We start from the raw sequence: 16,358 nt of genomic DNA on the forward strand, positions 1-16,358 counted from the left end.
TCGGGGGGGGGGGGGGGGGGGTTCCCCTCGCCGACCCCCCCCCCAAAAAAACAAAAAAAACCCAAGAGAGAGCTCCGTTTCGCCAGCGCTGTCCTATACAGCAGCCGCGGCGCTGTCTAAGAAGCGCCTGCGGCGGTGCTGTATACAATACAGCAATACAGCACCGCCGCGGACGCTTCTTTGACAGCGCCGCAGCTGCTGTATAGGACAGTGGCCACTTAGTTAGCGCAGGGGGGGTTTCTAGAGACTCAGAAACCCCCCCTGCGTGCGCCACTGCTTAACTAAATCTGTAATCTCTCTCTTCACTGGTATCTTTACATCATTATTCAATCACGCAGTTATTACTCCTATTCTGAAAAAAAACAAATAAATTCAGACTCAAACTCTCTCTCAGACTACCATCCCATCTCTCAGCTCCCATACCCTACCAATCTTATTGAGAGACTTGCCTACACTGAACTTGCACACTTTCTTTACTCAACAACTTATTGCACCCTCTTGACTCAGGCAGAAGTTACCAACACTCCACAGACTGCACTAAGGTTTTCAATAATGATTTAATCACTGATAAATCTAAAGGCCATTACACGCTTCTAATTCTCCTGGATCTCTCTGCTGCATCTGACACTGCTGACCATTCTTTTCTCATACAAACGCTACATTTCCGTAGGTCTATAGGACACTGTGATCTCCCACATTGACCATTACAATACTCTCCTTACTGTTTTTTCCCTAACCAGGCTTTCCACCCCTACAATCTATTTTGAATGCAGCAGCTAGACTATTCTTCCTAGCAAAACATTCTTCTGCTGCTGCTCCACTCTGTCACTCCCTACAACAGTAGATTGTATTTTACCTAATACAATATAAATGACTTCTACTAACATACAAGGCTAATAACAACACTGCACCACCATACATCTCTTCACTTGTTATACTGCACAAGATCTGCGTCTCTCTTACACACTGAATACCTGCTCCCATTCCCAGCTACACCACAATTTTCGGGCTGCACCCACTCTTAAAAATGCCCTCCCTTGCCCAACAAGATTTTTCTTTGTGCTGCACACCTACAAACATTTCCTGAAAGCCCATCTCTTCAGGCTTATTTAGCCTCTAAACAGTTTCACACAAAACTTACATGTGTTCTCTTTCTATGCTCAAACAACCTCGGACCCCCAACCCACATTGCTGCGTGACTGGATCACTTAGATCCACAAAGCAATTTTTATCCTTGTAATCTGGTACAATTTGAAATATGTGGCATTTAACCACCTGTATCAAACCCCTATTGTCTTATAGATTGTGAACTTGTGACCAGGGGCCTCTTACTCTATTAATATCCAGTGGGGGCGGGGTATTACTATGTTTGTTCCCAATTGTAAAGTGCTTTAGAGTATGTTGGAGCCACATAAATAAATGTTGATGATAATATGGTTGTATATATAAATAAACCCTGGTCTGGTCTGAACTTAGCAACAAAACATTGTATAGGCAGATTAAAAGACCCTTTATTTGATTCAAATTACTTTTGGATACACAGAACTGCTGCCAACTCTGTGCCCGTGGGACCTGCAAAGCTTTGCACACTTTCCCATCTGTAAAATAGTTTTTATAGTTTTTAACACATATGTATAGAAAGGCAAACAACATGGCGACTGGCTCTGTGGTCACCTGCAGTGTCCTGGCCAATGAGAACAAGGCTCTTCCCAGGGACCATTTTGAATCTTTAGCTTGAATGACAGTGACATGCTAGTGTTACATAATGGAGCAGGTAAATCCACAGCACTCTTTTAGGAGCGTTAATCCGGTCTTTGTGACGTAAGGGTTGGAGGTTTGTTGAGAACGAGAGGTCAGAGCAGACAGCTTTTCCTTTCTGTGAACTGAAAAGGAATAGTCATTCCTTATTAAAAAATTTAAAAAACATACTTATATCAACAAAATATAAGAGAGAACCAGATTTCCCAAAGAATGTTGTTACAAAAAAAGTAATTAACAATGTCGCCACCTGAATTTGAGCTAATCATTATAGGAACACATGATTCCTGTGAGTAGAAAAGATGTTTAAGGTGCATTTGGCTAGAGTACATTTTTAATAATTAACTTTTAATCAAATCATTTTCCGATAGCAGTGATGGGCAATTTTAAACAATGGAGCAGCCCTCTAACCTTCAAAAGGGACACACATTGTCTTTAATCTTAGTAACAAGTTAAAACAATACATTTAATAAAAGAAAAAGACACCTGTCTGTGATAACATATCAGCAGGCATTTTAAACAAGTGTTACAAGCAATAACAAACACATCTAACAATAAACCAGGAGGAGCTGGGGGCCGCAGGTGACCGCTCAGATGTCCACCTGCAGGTGTAGGGCCACCTGTTGCTCATCACTGGCCTATAGTGTATTCCTGGTATTTTGTTTTATATATTGGTAAAGGCCCCGGTGCTGTTCTTAATTGTGGTGGGCTTTGACTAGTTTTATGATGAGGGACCAGTGTAATCTCTAAACAATTGATAGTGCTCTTCAGGGAATTAATAAGAAATACACATACTTTAATATCCATTCAAAAAGTACTTCATGCCTCAGTGATATCACAATTCCTAGTAAATTGATGGCCAGTATTTCCATATTGATTCAACCCACGTAATTGCTGCCTTTATTATGTGCAGGTGACAGGTCAACGTTAAGTTTTGACCAAGTGGGAAAACAAAGCTCAGTATTTTGGGGAAAGTTCTACATACTTTATGGCTATCTGCATCACCAGAGCCTGATTGTCAGGTCACCATTTGTTACCTGTCTGTGAGAGGCTCACCTGCTTTCTTCAGATAACTTTTGGAAAGTTTACTCTGTAAAAATTCTGCCATTTCCTTGTCCTCCTCTCGTTCCCTGAGGCAGAAGAGACAGAAAAGTTCATTTAGGAAAGTGCTAAAGTGCAGAGATCTTCTATTTCCAAAAATGTGCCTAATTGTCAGCCTAGTGCATTCATAGGTGTACATGTATACCCATGTGCCGCTGTTTGTAACTGTTGTCACTTTTGTGTGTTTGAATGTTGTTTTCATTACTGTGGTCAAAATGCACCTAGAAATGTGCTTTCCCGGAGAAATTCAACTGAAAGGTGCAAAATATGCTCCATGAAAGTATAGGGGGACTCCTTAGTGCCGATAAATTTCAATCCTTTCAACATCCCTCTGAATGTACCTTTTCCACCCCATAAATCTCATTTAAATGAACTCATCCCACAAAATGAAACCTCACTTTTGCATGTAGACGCAAAAGTAGGCATATTCCGGTGCCTAGCCTAAACTTTGCAAAAGAGCGCTCCGGATCCACCTAGGGCACCCCTGCAGATGCTGAGAAACATGCACAATTCCATCCCCAAATCAGGATATTTGCCTTATTCTGCAGAACAGGATTGAAAATTATACTCATCTGCAACTTTAACTATGGGTCTTATTTAATAACCTGGTGTGATGTAAACAAAGGGGATGTAACCCATAGTAACCACCTTATTTCATTTTCTGAACTGACAGTTGTAAACTAATTGGTTGTTATGGGTTATAGCACATATGTACACGATGTATGGTTCAAAATGTCTTCTGTCAAGTGTATTATTTTTAGTAGTAGAGCCCCTTTAAAACACAGCAATTTACAAAGGTATTTACCGTAACCTCTCAAACTCAACATCATCTACTAAGAAATCTCGAGTCTCCACCAGTTTGTGGATACGTTGTAGGAGGTCCTCTTCTTGTTGACGATCTTCCTCAGTCTTCTCCTTTTCTAGAATAAGAGAAGTCTCATTTTTAAAGGTACAGTATTCCCTATCTCCTATTACTCCTCCTCTGTACCCTAAGAGACTCGTTATGTTTTTCTGTATATGTGTGCTGGATTAGTAGCGTCATTGATCTGCACATGAAAACTATGACAGGCTCATGGTGACTGGACTACATGGACTTTCCTGCAATTTTCTAAAACAAAAGTTATTTTAATTCCTTTTTGTAGCAAACTAGGAAAGGGCATTTGTTTTCGTTTATCCCCAGGCAGAGCTGTAAAATGTTTGTGTCTAGAGCGAGAAAGAAAAATGTTTAAACCAAATGAACCTAAAACATTCATAAACTGCGCCCCCCTTCAGCATTGCGCCCTGGGCGATTGCCCATATTGCACAGCCCTAGTTACGGCCCTGTCCCCAGGCATGTTGGTCCTATTTTCTGGAAAGGATTCAGCCTCCCTATTGGCATTATGTTTACCAAACATAGGTAACTTGTGACTCGCTAACTCCAAAGGCTAGGCCAAAGTTTGCCTCTCTCTATGTACTATACTGCATTATTATTCTACCTTACCTGGTTTGGAGACCAATATCTGAAGCTCTTTTTTCATACGAGTAATATCTTGACACAGTTGAAAATCATCCATCCTATGCAAACCCAAAAAACGCAGTAATACAGAAAAATTACAATGGTGACTTTTAACTTTTATTTGGCTACATAAAAACATATGTGCATTGTAGTCAAAGGCCCTTAATCCTTATTTTATATAACTTGTTTTTGTAAGCTTTAAACCCTAAGAAATATATTTTTGCATAATACCCAGCACAACTGCGCAGTACATCTTCTCTTTTGTGTTAAATGTAGTTGATGGTGCCTTAGGGTTGCCGTGTTTGGCCCATTCCTGAACAATCAGTTATGTGGCAGTCTTGGCCACTGTTGGGGACATTTAGAAGATCTGGTGCATAAAGAAAACTGTGCTGTGCCTGTAGCAACTAATCAGCCATGCCGTTAGCAAAATTGTAAACTGTACTAGAAAAATGACTGTTAGAGTTTAATTGGTTGCTATGCCCATTTGTGTTAATGTAAGAACAAAGCATATGACTCCACATACCCAGATTGTCTTCTGATACGAATAAGTCACATACACATGACCTTTATAACTTGGGGTTAGGCTTGTAATATTTGTGTCATTGAGAATGACACAAATATTATTTTTCACAAAGTCTGCTGCCTCATTTTTTATGATGGCAATTTGCATATTCTCCAGAATGTCATGAAGAGTGATCAGATGAATTGCAATTAATTTCAAAGTCCCTTTTTCCCATGACAATGAACTTTATCCCAAAAACAATATTTCCACTGCATTTCAGACCTGCCACAAAAGGGCCAGCTGACATCAAGTCAGTGATTTTCTCGTTAACACAGGTGAGAGTGTTGAAGAGGACAAGGCTGGAGAGCACTCTGTCTTGCTGATTGAAAAGGAGGGTGGTGCAATAAGCTCCATAAAATCTGACCTCAGAATCCAAATATTGTTGGAGGGACTGTGGTGAGATTGGTACGCTTATGCACATTTTTTGGACATGTCCTAAATTTCAATCACTATGGGCTGAAATCTTTCACCTAATATCACAGGTTTCTAATTCCAATATCTCCCCCTCCCCCACTATGGCACTCCTACATCTATACCCTCCACACCTACAATGCCACAATCAATATGTCACTGAGCACATATTTATTGCCGCTAAGGCAGGATTGGTACAGAACTGGAAATACCCACTAATTCCATCTCTCTCTAAAATTATCACTAAAATACAACGTAGTTATGAGATGGAAACTATTGGTTTTAAATACTCTATGCGTGTTTTCTGAGTTGTGCATTATCGTTAAACCCAAAGGTACCACCTGTGCAAAGCTTGTACATGAATGGCAGCAGACAGGTGTGAGTGCATCTGCACGCACAGTGAGGCAAAGACTTCTGGAGAATGGCCTGGTGTCAAGAAGGTCAACAAAGATGCCACTTCTCTCCAGGAAAAACATCAGGGGCGGACTTATATTCCACAAAAGGTTCATCCTGAGACCATTCATGTGTGTGGTTGCTTCTCAGCCAAGGGAGTGGTCTCACTCACAATTTTGCCTAAGAACACAGCCATGAATAAAGAATGGTACCACAACCTCCTACAAGAGGAACTTCTCCCAACCATCCAAGAACAGTTTGGTGACAAATAATGCCTTTTCCAGCATGATGGAGCTCCTTGCCATAAGGCAAAAGTGATAACTAAGTGGCTCGGCGATGAAAACATTGAAATTTTGGGTCCATGGCCAGGAAACGCCCCAGAACTTAATCCCATTGAGAACTTGTAGGCAATCCTCAAGAGGCGGGTAGACAAACAAAAACCCACACATTCTGACAAACTCCAAGCATTGATTAAGCAAGAATGGGCAGCCATCAGTCAGTATGTGGACCAGAAGTTGATCGACAGCATACCAGGGCGAATTGGAGAGGTCTTCAAAAAGAAGGGTCAACACTGCAAATATTGACTCTTTGCATAAACTTAATGTAATTGTCAATAAAAGCCTTTGACACTTATGAAATCCTTGTAATTTTACTTCAGTATACCATAGCAACATCTGACAAAAAAAGGTCTAAAAACGCTGAAGCAGCAAACTTTGTGAAAACCAATACGTGTCATTCTCAAAACGTTTGGCTATGACTGGAGAAAAGACATTTTTAGTGTCATTCCTTGCTGCAAGGGTAAAATGTGCATTTCCACTCCACAAGAAAGGTGTTGATTTTGCATAGCTCTTAGTTGGCAGATACAGGGTCTCATCATAAGATCAAAATGAGGCTAAACTGAGCTGGATTTTAGGAGAAAAACTGGAAATGTTAATGTAATGAAAAGAGTAGTTGGGAAGGAGGCTGAACTTTAAAGTGTTGTGTACACTTTTGCACAAGGAAACTTCTCTACGCACACCTAGACATATTTCCAGTCTGCGGAAGTGTTTCCCGACTGCAGAAAGAAGGCGGGCTGGGCAGTCCATCTGGGTGCATCTGTAAAAATGCCTATCCAGTGCCCTTCATAAATGACCTCCGCAGTTGGCACACTAATATTTTATTGATAGCAGAAGAAATGTGCTGTATTTTGTTTGAAAATTAACTCATGAAATTAACTTTTGAATATATAATCCTATTCACCAGTAGCTTTGGTTATTCATTAAACGATATAAACTGATAGGTCTTCTCTCCTAAAACTCTAATTATGTATTTGTGTTTTAGCACATTTGAGACTTGGGGCTAGATTTACTAAGCTGCGGGTTTGAAAAAGTGAGGATGTTGCCTATAGCAACCAATCAGATTCTAGCTGTCATTTTGTAGAAGGTACTAAATAAATGAAAGCTAGAATCTGATTGGTTGCTATAGGCAACATCCCCATTTTTTCAAACCCGCAGCTTAGTAAATCTAGCCTTTGGTGTCACAACTGCATTATGAAAGAAGCAGCGTATCTCTGCTGCTTACAAGACACTCAGAAAATAATTTGAAGTGGTGTTTTTTTTTATCTGCTAGGGCAACGTACTTATCAAGCTGTTTATTCCTTGGTGGCTTGTTAGCACATATACCTTTATTGCCTCCTATTATGATATAGTGCTTAATAATGACTGGTTTCATCTGCAGTGCAGCCAAGGGCTGTACTCTTCCCAATAAGGACGAATGCTCTACAGCTGGTGCAAGGATTATCCACACATCTGTCTCTGGGACATCTGCAATTTAAAGTCCAACACGTGCCGACCTAACAAGACTAGTTAGTGGAGTGCTAATAAGCCTGGACAGGTCCTCATTGCTCTGCATCCCAACCGTTGCTAGGCAACCTCTGGAGATGGGCGAATAGTGACTCATCTCACGGTGACTCACACCTGCGTTCCTGCGCTTCTCCTAACAGAATGAAGGATGCCCATTTAACCCCCTTCTCTGTTATTATTCATCCATGAACGAATCTACATTAGCACAATAGTGTATAATTTCTGCTGTATTTATTTACAAAGCCACTAACAGCTGAAGTGATGTACGGTATATTGTTGTAAAATACGTTACTTTAATTATAATTACACATCACAATTTGTGTCACAAGAAAACATGCATGGTTCTTATTTCCTGCTGTAGATTGCTGTGAAATACTGTAAATCTTCATGACTGCTGGTAGTGAATCAAATTCACTGTGGGGTGGAAGAAATTATTATTTATGCAACACCCATCATTCATTTAATATAAAGGCAATAATCCCCAATACGTATACCAGATCTGGGATGGCGGTAAGAATAAAAGATACAAAAGGTATCAAGTACTGAAAAGAATAAGCCCCTAAATTTGTTCCATAATTTTTAGTGCTTATAGGGATACCAAATATGTGTACATTATTAGATGTTTGGAATACTTAGGACTCATACACTCTAAGTACTGAGTGGAATCAAATGCACGGCAGGATAGAATAGAGCAATCATTTATATGGGTGTTCACTAAACATTCCGTCTGTGAGCACAGTCACACAGTTGTTTCACAGCCAGGAATTGTAAACTGAAGGGAAGGAACTGGAATGGAACTTGTACATGCATTCCATATCCAATGATACAATGCCCATGTGTACATACTATTATGTGGGTCAGAATGAAGTGTATCTCTGAATGTTTGTCCTTTCTGTTTGTATTTCTCTCTATTAGGCGTACTTTCAGTAGTCCAATTTTTGCAGATAGTCCAGATTTTCAGATGTCAAAGAGAGTGTAGTATGTCAAAATAAGGTATGTCATGAAATAGACATGGCATGGGTGATCATGGGTTGAGTTTGAACACATTAGGAAATCATTTGCTAAGATTTTCCATTCTGCAATGTTGGAAGGTTTGCCATTAGTTCAGCCACATATGATTTATTTTAGATTTTGAATTGCCTGTTCACATTCAATTCTACAGTACATTCAAACATGCTTAAACATGGCACACAGTTTGGGACAGTAATCAGGGGCCAACCTTCCCCTGACCAGTATACCTGTGCAATATGTTTCACTGTTTTTCCCAGCTATCATCTCACCTGGAAGACTGTCAGAATCACCCTTTCTGCAAACTAGAGAGTACTCACATGTATCGAAGTTCAGATTCTCTCCTGACCAAAATCTCCCGGATCCTGTCAATCTTAAACAACTCATCTTCAATATCATCTACAGTAGTTGTGGAATCTGCCATTGATATAACGTCTTCACCTAAGAAAAGAGATATTAGGACAGAAAAACACTGTTACAATTGTGTTTATTATATACACTGAAACCATAGAGAGGAATGGTACTGCTGGAGTCTAGGGTCAGTTCCACCTATTATTGAAGAATTTGACAAGCACCAAAGAAACTATTAGAGTATTTCCTGTAATATGCATATTTTAACTCATACACGTTAAAGAATGGCCACATACACAATGATGGAATAACCACACTCTCTTCCCTAAGTAGTAGATGTCCGGGACCCCGTTATTTGGGAGATACCCAGAAGTGATTCTAGTTTTAGTATCGCCTGAGTATTAGTATTATTGTTATTACCATTTATTTATATAGCGCCACTAATTCTGCAGCGCTGTACAGAGAACTCACATCAGTTCCTGCCCCATTGGGGCTTGCAGTCTAAATTCTCTAACACACAGACAGACAGACTAGGGTCAATTTGTTAGCAGCCAATTAACCTACTAGTATGTTTTTGAAGTGTGAGAGGAAACCAGAGCACCCGGAGGAAACCCACGCAAACACGGGGAGAACATACAAACTCCGCACAGAAATGAAACTGCATCTCACAACTCCCATTCAGCATAACCACTTTAGTAATGCTTCAATATACTGGAGTAAATTGGCAGAACTAGAAGTAGTAGTAATGCTCAGAAATATACCAGCAGTCATAGCAATGTTCAGTAATCTGCCAGCAGTCGTAGCTATAGGTCAGTAATAAGAACACTAATAGTAATGCCACGTAATGTGCCCCTAGTAGTTATAATGTTTACTATTCTTCCAGATGTCAATAATGTGCATAGTAGTATTAATGGCCAGTAATCTGCCAGGAGTCGTAGTAATGCTCAGTAATCTGTCAACAGCAGTAATAATAATAATATACCAGCAATACACACAGTAATTATTAGTAGTACAAAAGCAGTGTCAATAGTGTTCAGTAATATAGTAGTAGTAGTAATACCCACAAATATGGTAGCAGTAATAGATATGAGCTATATGCTAGTAGCAATTGCCCAATAGTATGCCAATGGCAATGACCGGTAATATGGCAGCAGTTACAATTACCTAGTAAAATGCCAGTAATTTGTCCAGAAACACCATGGAGTTAATTGAGTGTTAACATTTATCTGCATCATAAAAGTAAAATGTATCAAGTTCTCTCATTATAGCAGCACAGGACAAAACACAGATTTGTTGCTTTATGTTTTCACTGGTTTAAATTAAACTGTTAATTTGCTCATTATTAGAAAGTGAGGAAGATCAGAGCACTTTTAAAAGCAATGTAAAATGCAAAAAATGATGTAGCCTCACAGCAGAGATTGCCAAGCTGACAATAACGGATTGGTACAGTCATGGATAATGCTAGTGATGTGTTCCAATTTATATGTCTGCCCAACAATATTAATAAAAGCTGTTATTGTTGGAGATTCTGAATTGTTTCAATTCCGGGCAATTAGGCATCTAGCTGCTGTAAGAATATGACCGGGGAGCTCCAAATCAATCTGTGGACTCCAGGAGGCAGACTAGGTAAAGAGAGATAAAAGGGAAATTGCAGGGAGGACAACTTTTGTATGAGGTCCAACACTTGTCTACAAAAGAGCACAATTTCAGTGTCAATATACGCTCCCATAACTTATGAGACTTTTTGGGAGGTTGGTTATGATTCATCAACAGCAAGTAAAAGATGGAGATGAGACCTTTAGAGGAGGACTTGTGAAGACAGAAAGTCTCTACTGGGGAGGGCCAGTTGGGTACACATGGGTTGATCTGGCACTTGTAGAGATGAAGGATTGGAGGTATTGATCGAAAGAGGAGGATGAAAGGCGTAGGCGATCACTGAGCTCGGAAAACTCAGGAAAGAAGCCTGATGGGACTGTGAGGGTGCACCTTCCGCCAAACATATGAACAGGGCAAAGACAGGAAGAGCAAAAAAAGAAGATTGGACTTACCCTTCTGTGGATCGGGTGCAGGTAGGTCCTTTTTCTTCTTCCAGGTTCTGGCGCTGGCAATCGCTGTTGGCCAATCAGGGCTCACCTTCAGCCATTCGAATTTTTGGCGCTGTGGTGAGCCAATCTGGGCTCACCTGGTCAGCATGCAACATCGATGCAATGGCAGCTATATAAGCCAGCACTATTTCAAAAGTTCGGCGATGGTGTAAGAAGGCAGATGTTGTGGGTCATCCGGAAAGAAGTAGTATGGTTGCAGAGTCATTGGAAGGGGATATCGGGGAGCGGCCAGAGTCCAGCGAGAGTCAAGTTGAGGACATTGCTGGAAAAGAGGTGCTGGGTCAAGAAGAGAAGACGGCAGTGGTAGCAGGGAACCCATGTAAGGCCTAGAAGTGCACCTGCCAAGAAGACTGCGGATCGCTGAGAAGAGGCACCGCCGGCTGGAGGGTCTAGAAGACCCGAAACCACCGGAAAGAAGCTGGGTATGCTGCGCGGAGCAGGTAAGTATAATCCTTCCTAGATAGTTCAGGCACAAGGACCGTGGTGCAATCCAAGCAGTAGGCCTGGGTAGCATTAGTGGGTGCAAGGCCCTGTGCAATTAGGTTTTTGTTAAGAAAAGGAAGTCATTCTTCTGTGTGCAACATTAGTTCAGGCTATAGGCCTGGGGGAAGTTCGGGTCAGGCTACAGGCCTTTGTGCACACTTAGGATCAGGCTATTGGCCTGTGGAGCCCAGCACTTATCAGGATTAGCCTATGTGGCCAGGCAATAGGCCTGTACTGCAAACTTACAGGAGTAGTTTGTGGCAGGTAATCCAGGTGTAAGGCCTGGGAGCTTGTATTGGCATTAAGCCAGATAATAGTTAGGATTTATCCTGCTTTTGAGACTGTATCTGATCTCTCCCCATTGTAGGTTTAAGCAGCCATTTTGTGGTGTACCCTGTTTTGTATGGAATAGCAGTTCTGTGCTCATTTGTATTGGGGTCTCTTGCAGGTAATACACTGTACCGTATGTTATTGTATAGTGCTGTAAACTGTGTGTCTGTTTAAGTATTTATTCTATAGGATCCAGAAGTCAGGCCCCAATTAAATTTAGGCTTTTGGTATCTGGCAACGTCTGTATTTTGTGCCTTGGAACTGTGGGGTAAGTTACAGCCGTGCACTACACTCAGTAGCAGTAGTTGTAGTAGCAGCATTAGAGTTGCGCAGCTTCCGATCACATCGTTTGTTGGCCTCTTTCTTTGCCCCCCTGCACTATTTAAGGGATATATATATATATATATATATATATACATACATATGTGCCAGATCTTCAGCTAACCTTAGCTCTGTCTTCTTTTTAGCTCCCATTACATTTTATCATCACCAGCTTATTCCAGGTATCAGCCACCTCCAGCGCATTCCTTGCATCTGTCATCTACCAGTACACCCTTCCATGATTCCTATCTTGTGTGGTAGTACCTTCCCTCTGTACTTCCTGACCTGCCAGGATGCCCGATACCCTTCGGAGGGATGTGCGTGCTAGCAGCAAGGTATATACCTCATCGTGACACAGGGTGGCCCAGCAATCTAATTGGTGGATTGCACCAACAATTCATTAATCAGTGTGTTGGGCCCAACACTCTGATTATTAAATGGCCGGTGCTAACCATTAGTCAAAGATCTGGTCTGCTGCGTTTGATGGCTTATCATAACAACCAAGTTTAGAGACACTGCTGGACAACTAGCGGGCTATGCAACCTAATGCAGTCTGCATTGTTTTTCTACCATCGGAAGTGTGTATTGTGTTACCAACTGAGATTTAGAGGATGGTCTGGAATGTAATGATAATATAGATATGTGTGTGTGTGGTGAAGGGGGTGCATTGTAAAGTCACCAGAGATTGGAAAGGGGGTTTGCCACCAGGGATGGGCAGAGTAATATACTTCAGGGTCCACGTGTGACTCACACCTATGCTCAAAAGGTCCACACATAACCATTCATTTCAAGAATTGAAAAATGGCCTCAAAATGACCTTTGCACCCCATCACTCTGCCCAAAGTGTACATGGAATTTTTCTGGGGTACATGTCTAAGGAAAATTGCACGATTGTGATTGTTGCCAATAGCTGAGCATTTTCCAGAACTACAATATTTTAGAGCAGCTTTATATATATATTTATATATAGGACTAGAAGGACAGACTCTTACACGTCACTGTAGGATGTCACTGTTGTTAAAGTACTGTATAAAAACAATTGATATTGACCCACAATCTTGTCACTGAAACTAGCATCATGTTAGTATGACGGCTAAAAGACCAAGGTGTCTATGCATCAAGGTAATTTCCACTTAAGAAATTTAGAAACATCTGTTTTCGCATCTTTTAAGTAAGTTTGCTATGTATTACATGCCTAATGAAGTAGAGATTTCATTGAAAATCTTCAGTTTAGGATAACACCGTGCAACATCGCAGACCCCATAGATTACTGTGGGGATCAGCGATGTTCAGCAATGCATCAAGCTTTGCTAAGCTTCGCATTGCACGGACAGATAACGCTATCTCAGGATGGCGTTACCTGTCATTTCCTATGGGATGCTGCTAAAGTCTGTTCGGCTTCGCAGAATCCGATACATGGTTAGTGCGCACAGCACTTCCTCCTGTCACCGGCAGTGCTAGGCTGCCGGTAAATAGAGAAATTGGATCGCAGAAGAGGGGTAATTTTGCTGGGGCTCCAAGAATAGCCCCGGCATGGTGCATTGCTGCGTTACATAAATATGCATCAATGCGATGTGCAGCAATGCATATTTAGCTGTACCGCATCTAATTGATGCATAGACACCCAAGTGGCTGACCCCCTGTAATTTGTATTCCTCAGTCAAAAAAAACAAAAATACCAACCTGTAAACATATAATTTTGATGTTGCAAAAACGATTTTAAGTATTCCCGATCAGGTTTCTGTTTTGGTTTAGAAAAGAACAAAAATTGCTCACTGATTTTTGAATACCAAAACTCTAGAAAAAAACGACAAAATTATAAAGATGATCTTTTGATTCTTATCTTGTATTTGTTGATGAAAATTTTGCCTCTCAATTGTTTATCTAAAAAATACTGATCCACTGACAAAACAATAAGACTAATCAATTACCATGACACTGCGCTGAAGATCATTTTCTTGACCCATACCTTTGTCAATTTAATTTGTATACATTGACTGTAGACAAGAAAAGGACTCGTACATGAACATATTTTTATTAATATTTTGTAGTTTAATAAAAGGATGGACACAAACATATATTCCTGTTCTTAGTATGCAGGAATGGGATTGATTGTCCAGAATGCTTGGCACTTTGTTTTACAGGTAAAAGGTTTTTACCAATATGGAGCACTATGACTAGGAAGATAGAATAAATTGCAATTTAACAAAATTACCCAATAATCCCCCCCCCCCTTTAGTACATTGTTTAGCAGAGCTCTTAACAATGACAGTATGAAGCAAAACTCACACTGTATAGAAAAGTCACAGAGCAGCAGCAATAATGTACTTTTTTTTTTCCTTTCTAGTGAGTTTGTGGGTAAGAAATCCCCAAATCACATACCTTTGCTGGTATTAAAAAAAAATGGATTCACACACACACACACACACACACACACACACACGTTTAGTTTATACCATACAGGAAAATCATATACTTATGTACAATAGTACAAAACAGAGTACGAATTATCAACGCAAAAACTATTGTATCTTTGAATTATATCAATTAATTGAGTTAACTCCATTATGTGGCCTCTAATTTCCTGTTCATACTGGTTGATATATAACCAGCCAGCAGCAAAGCGCATACAAGGAATCTTGACTAGTTATAGGAGATAGAAAACAGAGGCTAAACTGTGCTCCATGACGATGGGAGAAGTGTACAACCCCATTTGGTGTATAAAACAGCCACCAGCAGTGTATGATCTAACGAAATTTAACTAGAATATGAGGCAAAAATGACTTAGCCTGTGGCAAAATTCCTAAGGGACCGTGTGTGTGTTCCTAAGAGGAACATGTTGTCGTCTGGGTCCCTATGCCCCTGATGTTGCTGGGTCTTACATTATATGCATAGTCTGCTGGCTGCACTCAATGCCCTCATATCACAGATGATGTTTTCAATGCTGTGACTGATAAAAGTGTAAATAAAATTACATTAAAAAATAAAACAGTGCTAATAACATATTGGAAGAAATAAAACAAGCAATACCAAGTTTTATGTCTGCCATAGCCAATGCAATGCTATCCTTTATTTTGCTATTGTCTGCAGAGCAGACCTCACCGTCTGTCTCAGTGTTAAATCTCAGTGATGGGGCTGCATTACAATTCTGTCCATCCGTTCGTCCTCATTCACAAGACGACTGCACGTGATCAGGGTTTGTTTTTATGAATGAATTCAGTTGTGCAGAGCCGAGTGTCTTCACATCATACTGAAGGCTCAGTATGAACTAGACAGGAGGACATCCACGCCATGTAAGGACAACTCCACTTATTATACACGCATCTCAATAAAAAAACATTTGTTTTGTATTTTTCTGCAAATATGTTGACTGTGTAATAAAGTGTTTGTGTGTATAGATTATTTGTATTTAGCGGTCATGTAAAAAAAAAAAAAGTATTTGTCAGAATATTATACTTTTAACTACATTTTCAGTGAAATTGTTTTAAACATACAAAAGAAGACCGAGATCCAGGAATTGCTTTCAGACAAGGGCATTCAGTCTCGGAGAGGACATATGGTTTGGATATAATACGGTACATGTTACCTACCTGTGGCTTGCTCACTGGGTTTCCACACAGTGGATTCTAAGGATCCGTACTGCTTTGTTGCCGTGCATTCCTTCTCCATTTTCAGCAGTAGTCTACCCCTATCTGTGTGGTGTGCAGGCAGAGGTCCCCTGGATAGAGCATCACTGGAAGGAGATAAATAACTACATGGGAGAGGGACAGACTGAATAAGTGAGGAGGGGGACTGTGCTGACATTTGCTTGGCTGCTGCCAAACCATTGGAGATTTAGCAGCTGCGAGATACTGAAGCAGAGTACCAGATGCTTAAAGAGGTTGGTGCCCCTCTAGTGGCCATTCAAAGCACCTGCAGACAGACTGCATAAGAAAAAACAGTTAATATTGCAGTAGCAGATAGGTTGTATCCCATCATATTAAAACAGAAAACGGAGCTACCTTTATAGGACATGAAATATATTCAGTCCTCACCAATCACTCCATTTTCTTTTGGATGTCATGTAGGTATATTGACAATCTTGTTACTGTAATTGTACCAAGGCTTCTAATGTTTTGAAAATTAGGAAGCTCATAGTACTAAAAATGTGTTTTGCAGGGGAATATTAAAGAAAAACACAATTAGATAACACCAAGTTG

General features: G+C 40.5%; 1 protein-coding gene across 2 annotated transcripts; it reads right to left on the reverse strand.

The window, feature by feature from the left end:
- Positions 1-282: 282 nt before the first annotated feature.
- LOC142161381 (bMERB domain-containing protein 1-like) lies at positions 283-16,007 on the reverse strand. 2 transcript variants are annotated; one of them, XM_075216944.1, is made up of 6 exons: positions 15,750-16,006; positions 8,890-9,010; positions 4,340-4,413; positions 3,665-3,779; positions 2,815-2,888; positions 283-1,883 (listed from the first exon to the last, which is right to left on the reverse strand). In XM_075216944.1, the coding sequence occupies exons 1-6, from the start codon at positions 15,961-15,963 to the stop codon at positions 1,759-1,761; spliced, it is 723 nt and encodes a 240-aa protein (XP_075073045.1). In that variant the 5' UTR covers positions 15,964-16,006; the 3' UTR covers positions 283-1,758. The 2 variants fall into 2 exon arrangements, with proteins under 2 accessions (XP_075073045.1, XP_075073046.1); XM_075216945.1 differs by having other exon boundaries at positions 1,767-1,876; positions 15,750-16,007.
- Positions 16,008-16,358: the final 351 nt, after the last annotated feature.

Source organism: Mixophyes fleayi, chromosome 6 (genome assembly GCF_038048845.1).
Source record: "Mixophyes fleayi isolate aMixFle1 chromosome 6, aMixFle1.hap1, whole genome shotgun sequence".
Classification (NCBI taxonomy): domain Eukaryota; kingdom Metazoa; phylum Chordata; class Amphibia; order Anura; family Limnodynastidae; genus Mixophyes; species Mixophyes fleayi.

Bases quoted from the DNA above. Each gene is read 5' to 3' on its own strand.
- LOC142161381 (XM_075216944.1), bottom strand. From the start codon at position 15,963: ATGTCAGCACAGTCCCCCTCCTCACTTATTCAGTCTGTCCCTCTCCCA. The intron at 9,011-15,749 runs GTAGGTAACATG...CTCTTTTCTTAG, and splicing joins ACCCAGTGAGCAAGCCACAG to GTGAAGACGTTATATCAATG. The intron at 4,414-8,889 runs GTGAGTACTCTC...GGGTTTGCATAG, and splicing joins GAATCTGAACTTCGATACAT to GATGGATGATTTTCAACTGT.